This window comes from Esox lucius, chromosome 7, assembly GCF_011004845.1.
Source record: "Esox lucius isolate fEsoLuc1 chromosome 7, fEsoLuc1.pri, whole genome shotgun sequence".
In the NCBI taxonomy this organism is placed as follows: domain Eukaryota; kingdom Metazoa; phylum Chordata; class Actinopteri; order Esociformes; family Esocidae; genus Esox; species Esox lucius.
Window position 1 is genome coordinate 26357137 of NC_047575.1, and position 18331 is coordinate 26375467.

At 43.2% G+C, this 18331-nt stretch overlaps 1 protein-coding gene across 4 annotated transcripts in view; it reads left to right on the top strand.

Annotated features, from left to right (window-relative positions):
- Positions 1-18331, top strand: part of jade2 (jade family PHD finger 2) — a 123532-nt gene that overhangs the window by 98438 nt on the left and 6763 nt on the right. For all 4 annotated transcript variants that reach the window (XM_029120651.2, XM_029120652.2, XM_029120654.2 and 1 more), the window contains 2 exons: positions 3890-4007; positions 11127-11261. In XM_029120651.2, coding sequence (XP_028976484.1) covers positions 3890-4007; positions 11127-11261 — 253 coding nt within the window. The remainder of the gene's footprint in view (positions 1-3889; positions 4008-11126; positions 11262-18331) is intronic.

Here is an 18331-nt window from a genome sequence, read left to right on the forward strand (position 1 = left end):
ATGGCGAAATTTATTTCTATATAACACATTAACAGTCTGACCGTTGTGCATTGTCCAATGAAACCAATGGGTTCTGTATAATTAGTCCCAGAATCTGATTTGGCCGTAGCCCTAAGACTCATGGGTAAAGTAACGGTTAAAAATGTGCAATTGGCGCTGATTCTCTGATTGGTTAGACATGATCCCATCGCTGACAGCTTCTACAACACCTCATTTTCGTCACCTTAATGACTGCAATGGAAGACGTCTCCGACTGGAATGTGTGGAGAACAATTGTGCCGTCTAAGGTTGGGTTGCCAGGCGATGTCTGTCCTGCTGGAGTTAAACATTGCGTGTGCGCGTGTGCTATGTTTGTCTTTGTGTGCTTGTATTTGTGTGTGTTCTATGGGTGTGCTTGGATTGTCTCACCCTAAGGGAACAGATCTGTCTTTGTTGAGGATTTAAGTTTCCCCAGCTCTGCCATGGTGTACCATCCATCTGACACAACACGGAAGAACGGGCAGGCTGACAGCACAGTAATCTTCATCCTACTTCGTGGCTTTGCTGCGTTTGTGTTTCTCTTGTTCACTCTCTGTCATTCTGTCTGTCTCTGCCTCTATTTCCTTCCCTGTGTTTCTCTCTCTTTCCTCTGTGTTGGTCTCTGCCTGTGTTTCTCTCTCTTTCCTCTGTGTTGGTCTCTGTCTCTTCATTCTCCCTCAGTCATATCTCCCCTGTCGCTGCCTTTTCCATCACTGTGACTAAGCCTTAGTCACTCCAACTCTCAGGAACATTAGAAAAGATACATTAAGAAAGAGGTGACTCATACACAGTACACTGGAGGAAAGATAAACACACAGGACATATGTGCTTTGACACAAGACACACGAGGAGCGGCGTGTGTGCGTGCGCGTTGATATAGTTGTGAGGGTTTTTGACTATCTGGGTTTGCCTCAGGGTTTATGTTAGAAAACTGGCATTTGACCAGCATCATTTTAATTTAACAGCATTTTAATTTACCTGTGACCACTGGGTCATAACATTGACAAAAAGCACATATAGATTATGCTTACATGTATTCTTGGCAACAAATTGTAGTGAAATTAGTTTGGCCTCCTCTGTGATTAAACTGACAAGTATCCCCATTTTAATTTCTGTGCAAGTTAGCCTTTTATTAGGGCCCACAGTGTAGCCTAGTCATTAGAGCATTTTACCAATAGCCAAAAGTAACCTACAAATCAAATCCCTGAGCCGGCATTGAGAAAAATCTGTCGTTCTATCCTTGAGCAAGGCATTTAACTAATTGTTCCATAGTTGTTGCTGAAAATGAAAAGGTGCTATCAGTTAAAATTACCTGGTAAGATAAGGGTAAAATAAATAGTTGTGAAAGAGGGCTTTACAGTTGTCTAAAGTGGATCAAAGAAATGTATGGAAAAAATGTATGCATCTGGTTGAGCGAAGTAGTTCAGGAAATGTTATTCAGTGCTGGCGTTACCAGACCTTAATGTTCACCGAGAGGTTTGAAACATACAAATAGAATACTTTCTCTTTTGACAGACTTTAAAAGCCAGAAGTTGGTTGTAATCCAGTGTTCATCAACTATAACGCTCAATACTGGCAGATCTGTAGGGTTAAATTAAAGGGGTCCCAGCACATGTCCTTGTGTAGTGACAAATTCAACCTTGTTCATATTAATGATTCAACTGAATAAATGAATGCCGCTCAGGAAGTAATGATTTGAGCCAGTTAAGAGCCTGTCCAATAGTAAATCAGACAAGTATTTTAACCTCCTAATGAATATAGCAGGATCCATAGTGTCAAATCTAAACGAACAAGAATAGAGACATGACCATGGTCAAATGAGAGCAGAAGTAATTTTATCTTTTAACCAGTGCCATTTCAGGGCTCTGAAATAGTCTAACACAGTATTGGTATGTTTCAAAGATACTTTTGGAGTTTAAAAGTCAGCTACTGGGCTACAGTATTCTGTAAAGTTTTAGAAAGCAAGGGGTGAGGTAAGCAAGTTTGAGGTAGGCCTTTATTTTACTTCAAAGGCTCAGAAACTGTCCATGATGGGAGAGATGTTTTTGTAGCTGCCTGCATTGGTTGTTTGTTCTGTGTGGGTATGTGGTTGGTTTGGCATTCATTAACTTAAACCAGGTCATCATAAATCTGTGGCGTAAATCTGTCCTGAATAGCTGTGTTTCAACCCTGTGGGGAGTGTAACAGTGACAAATTATTTGAAATGTTATCTCTAACTGTGCCTCTGGAAAGTGTTCAGACTAAGGGTGGGAATGGCCCGGGACCTTACAGTACCATATTATTCAATCTTTGTTTTGCAGTATACTCAGTATTGCAGTTTGATATTGTGATTCATTATTTACTTTTCTCATTTGTTGTTCATTTTTTCACATTGATTGAACATTGCAGAAATCCACTACACCTTATAATAAAAAAAGATAAATCAACTAATTAAATTTAAAAAAAAAATGTGTGCAGACAAACACTGAACAGTGTTTTCAGAGATCTGTTCAAATGTATGTTTCTAAGTATCCAGACCCTTTTCTAAGATACTCAGATTTGAGCTCAGTTGCGTCCTGTGTGCTTTCATCATCCTTGTCTGTAGAACTTGATTGGAGTCAACCTGTGGTAAACTCAGGTGGGTGGACAATGATTTATATATATGTCTCTAACAGGTCCCACACTTAACAGTGCTGGTCAGAGCAAAAACCAAGCCATGCATTGAAGGTTGTTGTTGTTCGGAGCAAAAACCAAGCCATGCATTGAAGGTTGTTGTTGGTCGGAGCAAAAACCAAGCCATGCATTGAAGGTTGTTGTTGGTCGGAGCAAAAACCAAGCCATGCATTGAAGGTTGTTGTTGGTCGGAGCAAAAACCAAGCCATGCGTAGAAGGTTGTTGTTGGTCGGAGCAAAAACCAAGCCATGCGTTGAAGGTTGTTAGTCAGAGCAATTTCAAAGTTCCCAGGAGCACAGTGGGTGTAAAACATTTTATTAAATTATTATACATGAGGTTAGAAAATTGCTTAGGGCAGCCGGGGTCCTGCTTCCCTGTGAGGATGGCTGCTGTACAGAAGGGATATCAGGGGTTCTTTTTGTTATCTATTCATTTAGCTAAGCTGGTGCTTTGGTGCTAGGTGATGCCGTCTTGCCATACCAACAGCTATGCTTCGTCTGGTAGTGTGCAGTTTCCGGACTATTCTTTTTGATCAACAAAACAAGCTCAGATACGCTTGAATAAACAAAGCACTTTATAAATGTTTTATGACATTAGTACAATATTTAATGCTATATAACTAACATACTTAAGTATACTAGGTTAGACGTGGGCAAAATGTGACCAACCATTTAAGGAGAATTAAGACATTTGTGTTTGTGACAACAGCAGCTTTGCCAGACAATTTGAGTGGTTAATGTTCTATTTATTGGTTTTGTGTTTATTTTATCTGGTTAAAGCCGGCAAACAGAAACCCTGGTGTTTTTGTGTGTGTATCCTCTCCCTGGCTTGGAGCTAAACTCGGCCTGGTTTGCTGGTAGTTACTCCACAGTGGTTTGGTTGTGGCCCTACCAGAGAGCTCCCAGAAGTGGAGGTAGTCGCTAAAGTTCTGTAAAACACCACAGACACTCTGCTCCCCCCCCACCCCCACACACACACACACACACACAAAAACATAGGAAAGTTGTGATTTGATGGGGCGTTGGGTGGGAGGATTCTGCTAAGAGAATTTGGCCTGCCCAGAGGCTAGACTAAAGCTCCAATGGCTCTACTCTTGGAGAGAGAGAGAGAGATGGGATTTAGGTGGTCTCACTGAGATTTTAGTCTGCTGTAGATCCAGCCTGGGTGCTATAATGGGGTGAAATGGGCTGTGTAAAGCGTGTTTCTCTGTGTCTGGCAGGTGAGGAACTTGTGCTACATGGTGACACGGCGGGAGAGGATGAAGAGTTCCCTGTGTGACCTTCAGGAGAAGATCTTCCATCTGCAGGTCAAGCTGCTGGAAGAGGACCTAGCAGGAGGTGAGTTCATAAAATGGAATTTGTCACTGGAAATGAAAAAAGCTTGGTGACACATTAGGTGAAGTAAAATTTAATTACCTTCCCACTACTTACTGTAGACACGTATGAGTACATTACCTTCCCACTACATTCAATAGACACATGTATGAGTACATCAACTTTCCACTACATATAGTAGACACATGTATGAGTGCATTACTGTCCCACTACATACAGTAGACACATGTATGAGTGCATCAACTTTCCACTACATTCAATAGACACATGTATGAGTGCATTACTGTCCCACTACATACAGTAGACACTGCTGGGCCTCTAGAGCCGGTCACAGGCAGATGGGCAGGGCCCGTCCTCCCTGGGTTCTAGTGTCTACAGGGCTGTGTGTCTGTATGTGTCTGTGTGTCTGCTGTGTGTGTGTGTGTGTGTGTGTGTCTGCTGTGTGTGTGTGTCTGCTGTGTGTGTGTGTCTGCTGTGTGTGTGTGTCTGCTGTGTGTGTGTGTGTGTGTGTGTGTGTGTGTGTGTGTGTGTGTGTGTGTGTGTGTGTGTGTGCTGTGTGTCTCTCTGTCTGTGTGTTAAGCCCTGCAAGCCAGTGAGTCAGTGTAGTGGATTCCTCTAAGGACACCAGACCCAGAACAGGACTCTCCCACTGACGGGCTTCCCCACTGAAACACTATTCCCTACCTAGTGCAATACTTCTGATCTGGCTCCACAGTGCATTATGAAGGGACTAGGGAGCCATTTGTGATCTCTCTGTGCTGTGTGCTCTGACCAACTTTGTTGTCGACCCTCCATCTGCTGAATGTGGGACACGGGAATGACCCTGTAAACCGTAGCGGGTTGTCATGACGTCCCTAGCGAGGTGGTGTCTCAGTCCCCTGGACTTCCTGTCTTTTGGGGGGCCTGTATCGCTGTGATGATTCACTATGCCTGGTGACAGAGGAAATTCCTCCAGTCAGGACGCTGCCATCTGAGACCTAGCAGCAGGAAAGACAGGGACTTCTGATGGGGACTTGGAAAGCTAGGAAGGACTCTGTGTCTAACAAGAGCCAGGCGCTAGTGGGGGGGGGACACACGTACCCTGAGGCTGTGGGTTCTATCTGTACCCTGAGGCTGTGGGTTCTATCTGTACCCTGAGGCTGTGGGTTCTATCTGTACCCTGAGGCTGTGGGTTCTATCTGTACCCTGAGGCTGTGGGTTCTATCTGTACCCTGAGGCTGTGGGTTCTATCTGTACCCTGAGGCTGTGGGTTCTATCTGTACCCTGAGGCTGTGGGTTCTATCTGTACCCTGAGGCTGTGGGTTCTATCTGTACCCTGAGGCTGTGGGTTCTATCGGTACCCTGAGGCTGTGGGTTCTATCGGTACCCTGAGGCTGTGGGTTCTATCTGTCCCCTCCAGCTCGGTGCCCCACCCTCATCTCCATATGTGAATAGATATAGCTGCTTAGCGCCGGCCGGCCAACACTGGCCCCTCGTAGCGGGGGAGAAGTGCTGAGTCAGGAGGTCTTGCTACGAAGTGGCTTTGGGGGCTCAGGAATGATGAACTCTGCAAATTGAGTACCGCAGAACTCCCCCTGGCCAACACACACACACCACACATTTCCCATCTCCCTAAGCCTTGCTACTTGTTCTGTATCAGAGTGGCTGGTTTTTCTTTACTACTGAAAGACACATGGCCCTCTTTGACCTGGGCCCTTGACCTGGGTCAGAGAGTAAGAACTACCAAGCCTGTTCACTGGCAAGAGGAAGGTCAAGAGTATTATTGTCCCCACTCCCCCTACTACTGCTGTTGCTACTGCTACTATTACTGCTACAATTACTGCTGTTGCTACTACTGCTGCCATTACTCATACATTACTAATACTGTTGTTACTACTACTAATAATACTATTACTTCTACTAATACTGTTGTTACTACTAATACTGTTGTTACTACTAATACTGTTATTACTGCTACTACTACCAATGCTATTACTTCTAATACTATTTCCACTACTGCTGCTGGTACTGCTATTACTACTACAGCACTAATACTAATGCTACTAATATATATTTTTTTACTACCACACCAGCACTGCTATTATTAGTTGTACCACTTTTACTACTGATACTATTACCATTACTTATAATACTATATATACTTCTCCTACAACTAGCAATATTATTAATACCACTACTACTATAACAACTATTACTATATATATACACAGTGGATATCAAAATTCTACACACCCCAGTTACAATGCCAGGTTGTTGTGATGTAAAAGAATGAGACAGATAAATCAAGTCAGTCTTTTTCCACTTTTAATATGACCTAGAAAGTGAACAATTCAATTGAAAAACAAACTGAAATCTTCAAGGGGAAGACATTATAATAAAAAATTCACAATAACCTGGTTGCATAAGTGTGCACACCCTCTTATAACTGGGGGTGTGGCTGTGTTCAGAATGAACCAATCACATTCAAACTCATGTTAAATGGAAGTCATTACACACCTGCCATCATTTAAAGTGACTGTGATTAATCACAAATAAAGTTCAGCTGTTCTAGTAGGATTTTCCTGACATTTCCTTAGTTGCATCTCAGAGCAAAGGCCATGGTCTGCAGAGAGCTTCCAAAGCATCAGAGGGATCTCATTGTTGAAAGATATCAGTCAGGAGAAGGGTACAAAATAATTTAAAAAGGATTAGATATACCATGGAACACAATGAAGACAGTCATCATCAAATGGAGGAAATATGGCACAACAGAGACATTACCAAGAACTTGAAGAATACTGGTCAGGGAGGCTTCCAAGATGCCTACAGCAACGTTAAAGGAACTGCAGGAATTTCTGGCAAGTACTGGCTTTGTGCTACATGTGACAACAATCTCCTGTATTCTTCATATGAATTGGCTATGGGGTAGGGTGGCAAGACAGAAGCCTTTTCTTGCAAAGAAAAACATCCAAGCCCGGCTAAAGTTTGCAAAAACAAACATCAAGTCCCCTAAAAGCACGTGGGAAAATGTGTTATGGTCTGATGAAACCAAGGGTGAACTTTTTGTCCAGAAGGTATGTTTGGCGCAAAAACAACACTGCACATCACCCAAAGAACACCATACCCACAGTGAAGCATGGTGGTGGCAGCATCATGCTTTGGGGCAGTTTTTCTTCAGCTGGAACAGCCCCGGTTCAGGGTGGATGGAATTATGAACGGTTCCAAATACCAGGCAATTTTGGCACAAAACCTTCAGGCGTCCGTTGAAGAGGAAGTTCACATTTCATCTGTGGGGTGATCTGAAGAGGGCTGTGGACGGGAGATGTTCTCACATTCTGACAGATTTAGAGCGCTTTTGCAAAGAAGAGTGGGCAAATATTGCCACGTCAATATGTGCTATGCTAATAGACTCCTACCCAAAAAGACTAAGTGCTGTAAAAAAATCTAAAGGTGCTTCAACAAAGTATTACTTTAAGGGTGTGAACACTAATGCAACCAGGTTATTATACGTTTTTTATATTTCCCCCTCAAAGATTTCTGTTTCTGTTCATGTTATGGGTCACATTAAAGGTGGAAAAAGTTCTGACATGATTTATCTTTTTCTCATTCTTTTACATTACAAGAACCTGGCATTTTAACAGGGGTGTGTAGACTTTATATCCACTGTATATATATTAAAACTGCTATTATTATTATTAATAGTGTTCCCTTTATATTAACTTGTTTTCACCATGCTCCTTGATGCCTTAGCTGTGTGTATGTTTGTGGAGAGGGGTCTTGATCTGTCTTTCAGAGAGAGGGAGCGTGAGAGAGGATGTGTGAGGGGGATGGAGAGGATGTGTGAGGGGGAGGGAGAGGATGTGAGAGTGGGAGTGGCAGAGAAGTGCTCCGTGGTTAGGTGCTAACGAGTGCAGGTAAGAAGTGGGACACAGTGCCACAAATACACAGTGCAACTGAGCACGCTCAGAGAGAAAATGAATCACACATGAAAAACACCAATCCCTTGGCATCACAGCACCTTCCTGACGAGAACATATTTAAAGAGAGATAGAGAAGGAGGATAGAAAGACCGGGAGGAGGAAAGACATTGAGAAAAAGGATGAGAGAAAGTGCAGTGAGGGGAGAGAGAGAGAGAGAGAAGGGAGAGCGAGAGGAAAAACAATTTATCTGAGGACCATTTCAAATGTCTCGCACGTTTCACTGTTGCAGAGAGAATATATTCTGCTGCAGCACCACACAAATTAACACAGACACACACTAACACACACAACAACACACATTAAAACAGACACACACACGTTAATACAGACACACACACACACACTAACACAGACACACCCACACACACACATATTAACGCACGCACGTATTTTAACACAAACACACACACTAACGTGCACACATTAACACACGCACACATTAACACAGGCACACACAGACACACACTCATTAACAGAGACAACATAACACACACACACACGGAACAGATTTATTTTATAACCACATTGACACACCAGTGTGTAGATCTATACGTAAATTAATATTCTCACACACACACGCACTTATAGTAAACCTACACTTTCACTAACGTCCCTTAAGACACACCATGATGCATCAGAATGAAACATAACCCACAGGAAACCAGCCAGCTACCAGTCATTCATGTCCTGCTCCTCCACGCAGGAGGGCAGCCAGGCAGTACTTGTGTCAGTAGGATATTCCAGTCCACCTGCAATGCCTGGGCACATCCGCCTCTATTTACTGGGGTCAGCAATGCCAGGCTGTTTGCCTTGGCACACCAAGCTCTTGCTTAAAATGTTAATAACAAAAAATAATGAAATATTGATTTCATTATAATAGCTTATCTTTTGGAGGTTTTGCTAGTTTTGTGTGTTTGTTTTCTAATTATTGTAGTAGTCACAACAACATTTCAATCTTAATCTAACTATGACCTTTTATGCAGCGTTTGGTTCCACACAACCTTTCTCCTCATTTCCTGCTAAATTCATCTCTAAATTCAAAACAAAACAATGCTGACAATCTTTCACATTGCTCCCTGCTGGCAAGCCTTCCTTTATTTTTCTATTAAGTTCGGGGCCAAAACTGCATCACCATAGTAAAAAACAAGTCAGCTCATGTATTGCTGCTTAGACAAAATAATATAGATGTGTTTTACTTAAGGGCCAAGATGTTTGGCTTCTCTGTTGACAAACTCTTGTTTTTCAGATGTCAAGTGTCCAGTGTTGTTTTGAAACAGGACATGAAAAAAATTGTGGGGTGAGATAGACTGGGCAGATGAAATCAATAGGGCTGTGTCCATGTATTAAAATCAGTATGTAAGAGAATCCATGTGCTGAGGAAACTCCAGCTACTGAGGGGAGCTACAAAGTTGCACAGTGCATTGGTAAAGCCCGGAAAACCATTTGGATGTATGGGGAATTGAACGAGAAGGAATTCCTTAGTAGATTGGAGGCTTGGTGGATTGTATAAGATACAGTCATCTCAAACAAACTATAAAAAAAAAACTAAAAAACATTTAGCATCTTTATGAAACAAAATATAGGTAAGCTTATTGAAACCACTAAAAGAATGACTAAATGCAGGATGCCATCTTGCCAATTGCCTGAATAAAAATATCCTGTGCATTATTGTAAGAGCTACAGACATTAAGCCTTGAAATAAAATGCACCAAAACGATGGTTAAAATAAAGTAGACTGTAAAAGAAAAATCTGCACAAGCCTAAATTCCTTAGCTGGATTCAGTATCTTACTATATACGTTAGTTGCTAACTAAGGCCAGGCTGATTGAGAATGTAACTATTTTTACTGTGCAATTTCTAATCTCCTAATCCATTCAGACTCATTGCCAAATAGCAATTCTACCTGATTAATTTTGTGGCCTTTCCTTTTAGTTTGTTCTATTGATTAGCGAGATCTATCTTCTAAAGTGCTTAAAGTTAGCTAGTGCATCTTTGATGTTGTGAGTATACAATAACAAGCTAAACGTACTAATTCACATAGAGTTTTATGTATCAAATACAGATAAGAAAATGCTTGTATAAACCGTGAGGAAAATTGTCATTTTGTCATATCCCTAGTTTTCACTGAAGGGACTTTTTATCCAATACCATATATACTATATGTACTTTCCCATTCTGCATTGCTGCAACATTTCCTCAAATGCCCTACTCTACCTTGGAGTGTCCATTGAGTGTATTTGAACCTATTTAAATTATTAAGATTTGATGTTGTTTAAATGGTTCAAGTCCCACTTGAAATCTTAGGCTAACGTTGAGCTAGTTGTCAAAAACGTTGTGTGACAGTCATGTAGTAGAATATGTAATTATAGCACGTCGGCAAGATGAAACTCGGGTGGGAGAGGTGTGAGGGGTGTGGCCACAGCTCCAAGCCCCCTGGTGGGATGGAATAGTTGTTGCCAGTCTTATGTTGACGTGTGTGTGTGTGTTTTCAAATTGATGTGGGCGCAAATGTATATTTACCGTCAGTGTACATGTGTGTGTGAATATTTACGTAGGTGTGTGTTGGTTAGTTTCCAGTGTCTCGCTGGCCCCTATTAGAAAAGCTGTCAATGGATATGTTGATGGTTCTGAAGGGGACAGATTTATTACGTTTACTCAACTTGTCGACCGGGGAAACTAGGCACAAACACACACTCACATCAATGTCCTTTGCTCGCTGCGGTCAGAGCGCTTCTGAGAAGTGGGGACAGTCTGTCTGATGGGTCTGTTGGGTAATGGAATGTTTCTCTGGCTGCTGGGGTAATGGGAGCCGTCTTGGGGTCACTGCCTGGTTATGTCTGACTAAAGGACAAGGTTTAGCTACATCCTGAGGCCGAGCAGGCCAGTGGCAACGCAGAGGTTTTCCACGCGGTTGAGTGTGTTTGTAATAATGTAATCAAACACCGTTTTATAAGCTTACTTGACCGTAGGTATGTGATGCCTCCGTGTCCACACAACAGCCTTCCCAATGGCAGCCCATTCCTACTTCAGTCCACAGCCCGGGACTAAGATGGGGTGAGGGTTTTTGGATTTGGCCCGCGATTATTTAATCCCTGTGGCTACAGCCAACCATAACAAGTATATAATGAGATGGCACTGTGATACGCCTGTCTTCCCTCTACAGAGAAAACCATGAAGGGTCAGAAGGGGAGGCAGAACAGCGGTGTGAAGGAGAGGGGGAAGGAGCGGAGGAAAAGCAGTCCGGAGAAGAAGAAAGAGAGGTGGAGTTCTGACAACGGCTCCCTCCTCAAGCAGCTAGGTAAGTCTGCTGGACCTGGTCCAGGATGTGAGGAGGCGAGTCGGTCTCTCCCTCCAGCCAACTCCTCTCCAGTCCAGTTGGGACAGAGAGTGTGCTCATGTTGGGAGACGTGGAGAATCCGGATGCAGCTTAGGTCTCCACCGTGGAGACCAGGTCTGTGTCAACCCAGCTGATGATCGTGACGATCAGCATGCTGTCTTACTGAACAGGAAGTGTCCTTAGTCCCCAAGAGAGAATAATTTAAAAGGTAATGCGTTTAAATGCAATCAGTACATAGGGAACCAGACCTGGAATCTGTTCGTAGGGAATCCATAAGGAAACTGTCCGCCATTGTGGTTTAGGACTCATGGGTATTTTTTGTCATTTTAATGGAAAGATTCACCCCTGAAGTACTGTAGATTTTTGTTTCATTAGTTCACTGTTGATACAGTCCCACAAAATGTTGTAAGACAAACAATCAAAATACAGTAACCAGAGAACTGTCTCTTTGTGACCAGCCTTTGATGGCAGAGTTTAGAACAGTGTATTAGTGTGTAGATTATTTTATTTTTTTAAAAGCATCCTGCACAAGGAACATCAGTTAACAAACAATTAAATAAATGTATCTCACCCGACCCAAAATGGGGAAAAGTAGACATCCAGGCCAGAGTTTCCTCAACTTAAATGGATGATGAATTACTACCGGTTATCAGCCCTCCTCCATTCATCTTCCTGGACACTGTTTGCAGGCGTCTGGCAGCCGGTGTGATCTACTGTGTCGCTGAGGGAGACCAGTTGAGTCAGAGAAGCTGCCAGATCAGATATGGCCAAGGAGAGTTACTGAGAAGCATCCCAGCTGCAACCATGGAAACACATCTGTTTACCTGTCTTGGTGCAAGTGTAGGTTCTCAGGTGTACTTTACCGCTGAAGAGGTTACCCGTATTGCTGTGGAGAAGAGAGAGGACAGTAAAACCAAAATGGTCAATAGCGACCAAACTGATTAATTATGGTGGGTTTGACTGATATTAATAATAATGACAGTTGAGGGAATCGAGAGTAAGATCCATTTGTCTATAGATGTCCATATCACCTGGCTCCGGTGACAACCCTGTCTCCATGGACCTAGTGTCTCCCCCTGCTAATGCAGAGCTGCTCTCCTTAATTCCCTAGAGACCTTCCCTCAAAGTTTAGGCTAAACCAGGGGAAGAGCTGGGGGGCAGACCCAGTGTTGTCCTGGTGAATCCACTCTGCTCCTCTGGGTTTTCATGTTGAGTGCTGCTGGATAACGGACAGAATCCTCACACTGATACTAAGGGCATCATTTAACACTCCATTTCTGTTACCTCAAGAGTTGTGTGCTCCCACCCTCTCCTTTTCTTTCCCACTCTACCCTTTTGACCCTCCCCCCTTTCCTTGCTTGGATCGTATGTGAGGTTGTCAAGACGACGGCTGGCACCTGAGAACAATTGGCAGACTGTATCAGGGCCTGCACAAACACATGTCTGCCTCTGCCCCAGCCAGCACATTCCTGCCCTGACTAGCCTAGCCTAGCCTCCCTCTCTGGTTCAACCTAGCCTCCCTCTCTGGTTCAACCTAGCCTCCCTCTCTGGTTCAACCTAGCCTCCCTCTCTGGTTCAACCTAGCCTCCCTCTCTGGTTCAACCTAGCCTCCCTCTCTGGTTCAACCTAGCCTCCCTCTCTGGTTCAACCTAGCCTCACTCTCTGGTTCAACCTAGCCTCCCTCTCTGGTTCAACCTAGCCTCCCTCTCTGGTTCAACCTAGCCTCCCTCTCTGGTTCAACCTAGCCTCCCTCTCTGGTTCAACCTAGCCTCCCTCTCTGGTTCAACCTAGCCTCCCTCTCTGGTTCAACCTAGCCTCCCTCTCTGGTTCAACCTAGCCTCCCTCTCTGGTTCAACCTAGCCTCCCTCTCTGAATCTCCTTAGCCACCCTACCTCCTCCTCTCCCTGGTTCTAACAAGATTCCCTCTCTCCTTGGTTCTAACAAGACTCCCTCTCTCCTTGGTTCAACCTTGCCACACTCCCTATTTGGTTCTACCTTAGGTATCCTAACCTACATTCCCAGCTCTACTTTGTGTTATCTCCATCCTTGGCCAGGTCTAGCCTGGAATGGGCTGCTACAATACAGCAGCAGACTGAGCCCCAGAGCAGGAGATTAGAGGGCAGAGTAGAGGCTGCAGCCAGTAGACATTCACAGTGGGGTGGTGATTGAGATAGAGAGACTGTAGCCAGCAGACATTCCTTTTGGGGTGCAGATGGAGGGGATAAGAAAGGTGGATTTGACAGGGTCATGAGTAGACCCCGCCCTTCTTTGTATCTGTTCCTTTTCTCATTCTTCACTCCTCTCCTCCTTCATTCTTCTCATCCTCCACACCTCTCCTCTTTCACACTTCATCCCTCCTTACCTCTCTGTTCCGCACCTCTCGTCCCTCCTCACCTCTCTCTTCCACTCTCTGGTCTCCTGTCTCTATTGAAGGTGCTGCGTCATGTTATTGGCGTGTCTAGGTATGCTGATACATCACAGCAACGCCTCCTGGTGGACACACTGCTCTTTTTGTTTTTCTTTCAGTATTCCTCTGTTGATACGGTCCCTGCCAAAAGAAATACCTATTTAGAACTATCAAACTATACTGTAAACTATACCTGGCAAACCTAACCTGGCAATGTGAGTGGCTTGACCCCTTTGATGGAGCTTAGCTTGGGGGTTGTTTGCTTTGAAGGAAGATATCGGTCAGACACCCAAGTCACCAAGTCTACAAACTGGAGGGCTGTAGCAGAGGGAGGTTTGAGGTATTGGACTGGTGTTAGAGAGTGTATGCTGTGCCATTTGGGAGGTCAACAGCGTTCCTTCCCTATCGCATACGCGGTTTGTCTGACAACAGCTGACATGAGGTATTTTCCACAGAGAAAAACACCCAATTATATATTTAGTGGATGTCTGTGTGTGACTACAGCCTTAGAGAGTAAGAGGACAGAGGGAGGTTAATTGGTCTGGATGCAAATACATTTTCCCTTTGTCCATCTCTACCCCTCCATCCTTCCCCACCTCTCTCCATCTCCACCTCTCCATCCTTCACCACCTCCCATCTTCACCTCCATCTCCATCCTTCACCACCTCCTTCCATCTCCACCTCTCCATCCTTTAACACCTCCCTGCATTTTCACCTCCATCTCCATCCTTCACCACCTCCCTCCATCTCCACCTCTCCATCCTTCAACACATCCCTCCATCTTCACCTCCCTACATCTCTTACTCTCCAGCCTTCTCCACCTCTCTCCATCTCCACCTCTCCATTCTTCACTACCTCTCTCCATCTTAATTTTTCCATCCTTCACCACCTCCGTCAATCCTCCTTCCATATCTCCCTCTCTTCTCCCCCTCGAGAATCCTGGGGGCAGGGGTACGGATCCCAGGGCTGTGTTGATGGGATTAGTGAGGGTGGGTGTATGGATCCCAGGGCTGTGACCTATAACATGAACAATTCAATTGAAAAACAAACTGAAATTTTGGAGGGGGGAAAACCTTACAATAACCTGGTTGCATCAGTGTGCACACCCTCTTATAACTGGGGATGTGGCTGTGTTCAGAATTAACCAATCACATTAAAATTCATGTTAAATAGAAGTCATCAACATGACTCTGATTAATCACAAATAAAGTTCAGCTGTTCTAGGTAACATTCATCCAGTCTTCAACTGTCTAATTTTGGTGAGCTTGTGCAAATTGTAGCCTCTTTTTCCTATTTGTAGTGGAGATGAGTGGTACCCGGTGGGGTCTTCTGCTGTTGTAGCCCATCCGCCTCAAGGTTGTGCGTGTTGTGGCTTTAAAAATGCTTTGCTGCATACCTCGGTTGTAACGAGTTGTTATTTCAGTCAAAGTTGCTCTTCTATCAGCTTGAATCAGTCGGCCCATTCTCCTCTGACCTCTAGCATCAACAAGGCATTTTCGCCCACAGGACTGCCGCATACTGGATGTTTTTCCCTTTTCACACCATTCTTTGTAAACCCTAGAAATGGTTGTGTGTGAAAATCCCAGTAACTGAGCAGATTGTGAAATACTCAGACCGGCCCGTCTGGCACCAACAACCATGCCACGCTCAAAATTGCTTAAATCACCTTTCTTTCCCATTCTGACATTCAGTTTGGAGTTCAGGAGATTGTCTTGAACTGGACCACACCCCTAAATGCATTGAAGCAACTGCCATGTGATTGGTTGATTAGATAACTGCATGAGAAATTGAACAGGTGTTCCTAATAATCCTTTAGGTGAGTGTATATATAATATACACACACATACATACTACCATTCAAAAGTTTGGGGTCACTTTTTCTAAATAATTGTTTTGTCCATTAAAATAACATCAAATTGATGATTTTCAGTGAAATATCTACATCGATTGTCAGCAACCATCACGCCTTTGTTCCAATGGCACGTTGGGTTTGCTAATCCAAGTTTATCATTTTAAAAGGCTAATTGATCATTAGAAACCCCTTTGTGATTGTTAGCACTGCTGAAAATTGTCATGCTGGTTAAAGAAGCATTAAAACTGCCCTTCTTTAGACTAGTTCAGCATCTTCAGAACAGCGTTTTTGGGTTCGATTACACGCTAAAAATGTCCAGAAACAAAGAACTTTCTTCTGAAACTTATCAGTCTATTCTTGTTCTGAGAAATGAAGCCTATTTCATGTGAGAAATTGCCAAGAAACTGAAGATCTCGTACAATGTTGTTTACTACTCCCTTCACAGAAGATCGCAAACTGGCTCTTACCAGAATGGAAAGAAGTGTGGGAGGCCCTGGTGCACAAATGAGCAAGAGGATAAATACATTAGTGTCTATTTCAAAAAACTGATTTAAATTGGCAGCTTCATTAAATAATACTCGTAAAACCCATCTCAATGTCAGCAATGAAGAGTCGACTCCGGGCTGCTGACCTTCTAGGCAGGGTTGGAAAGAAAAGCCGTATCTCAGACTGGCCATTAAAAAGAAGATTAAGATGGGCAAAAGAACACACGTACTGGGCAGAGGAAGAACTCAGAGTTTAAGGGGACAAATTCAAGGGCCATGACATGGACCAACTTGAAAAAAGACAGCTCCTGCACTTATTTAATTTCAAATCAAACACTGCCTGTAGTTAACAATAAAACAATGTGTTTAATGTAATGCACTGCTTTTAAGCAAAGTGTTAATGTATATAAAGTGTTTATGTATACAAATTTGAACACATTCAAAAATTGGGATTAACTAACTTTTGTGATTAATTATTTTAATAGTTTGACAGCAATTATACATATATGTATAATTTTTTTCCCTAGCCGTCTGGTTGACCTATTTTCAGACCGATATATAATACAGAATGTTTTACCACAGTTTATACAGTATGTGAAAAGAAACGCTTAAATCAAGGTTTCCACGGTCGCAATTTCCTCTTCTCTCCTAAAGGTCCACTGCGTCTGAGACCTCGGAGTCATTTTGCACCGCAATTACTACTGAGTATGTCTGTTTAGGGATTGAGCAAAATATGCTACCAGACAGAGATTTGGACACAGATACTCATTCAAGAGTATTTATTTAATTTTACTTTTTTTCCCTATATATACTTTTATTGTACAATAAACCAAAAATGTGTTAAATCCTTATACATTTATATTTTAGATTCATCATAGTAGTCACCCTTTGTCTCAATGATAGCTTGAAGACCAGCTTAATGGGGTAGACACCTGGACGTCATTTCTGTTTGCTGGTGTGCCTTGTTTACTTTCTTTCCTTTTTAATGAGTTAGGGTGGGTGTACAGAGGGTGACAAGGTCGGGGTTAAACCGAAGATCATCATTATGTCTGTATGGTAGTAGTCCATGTTATGCAAGAACAGAATAAGCAACGAGAAAGGACAGTCCATCATCACTTAAGACATGAACGTCAATCAATCTGGATAATTTCAAGAACTTTAAGTGTTTTTGGAAAAACCATCAAGAGCTATGATGATACTGGCTCTCATGAGGACCGCCATTGGAAAGGGAGAGCCACGGTTAATTCTGCTGCGGAGGATTTGTTTTATTAATATTACCAGCCTCAGAAGTCAACAATTAACTGCACCCGTGCAACCCAAATAAATGGTTCACAGAGTTCAAGTAACAGACACATTTCAACATCATCTAATACTGGATGAATCATGCCTTTATGGTCGAATTGCTGCAAAGAAATCACTACTGAAGTACACACGAGATTTGCTTGGACCGTGAATCTCAAGAAATGGATATTAGAACAGTGGACATTTGCCTTTCAGTCTGATAAGATCAAATTTGAGATTTTTGGTTCCAACTGATGTGTTTTTGTGAGAAACAGTGAGTAAACAGATTTTCTCTCCGTCTATGGTTCCTGCCGTAAAGCATGGAGGAGGTTTGATCGTGTGGGGGTGCTTTGCTGGTGACCCTATCTGTGATTTAATTAGAATTCAAGGCAGACTCAACCAGCTTAGGGGGAGATGGTGCTGCGACAGATGACCTTGGCTCCACAATCACCCGACCTCAACCCATTTGAAATGCTTTGGGATGAGTTGGACTGCAGAGTGTAGGAAAAGCCTCCAAAAAGAGCTCCGTATATGTGGGAACTCCTTCAGTGTTGGAAAGGCATTCCAGGTGACTGCCTCTTGAATCTGGTTGAGAGAAGGCTAAGAGTGCGAAGCTGTCATCAAGGCAAAGGGTGGTTCTTAGAATCTACAATATGAAATGTATTTTCATCTGTTTAACACTTTTGGTTGCTATATGATTCCATATGTGTTATCTCATAGTTTTGATGTCTTTAGGATTATTCTGTAATGTGGAAAATGGTAACTAAAGAAATACCCATGAATGGGTGTCCAACTTTGTGTCCAACTTTTGACTGCTACTGCACATTTTAGATGTTAGTTTTTTTACCTCATTCACCCAGTTCTCACCCCCGTGCCCATGATGTAGCAAGCCTTCCAGATGTTCTCAGGGCCAACCAGACGGTTATTGAACTGTGTCCTAGGGATGTGGGATGTTTTCTGCCGAATTGGGAGCTCATTCAACCCAATTTCCCTGTCTGAGCCAAGA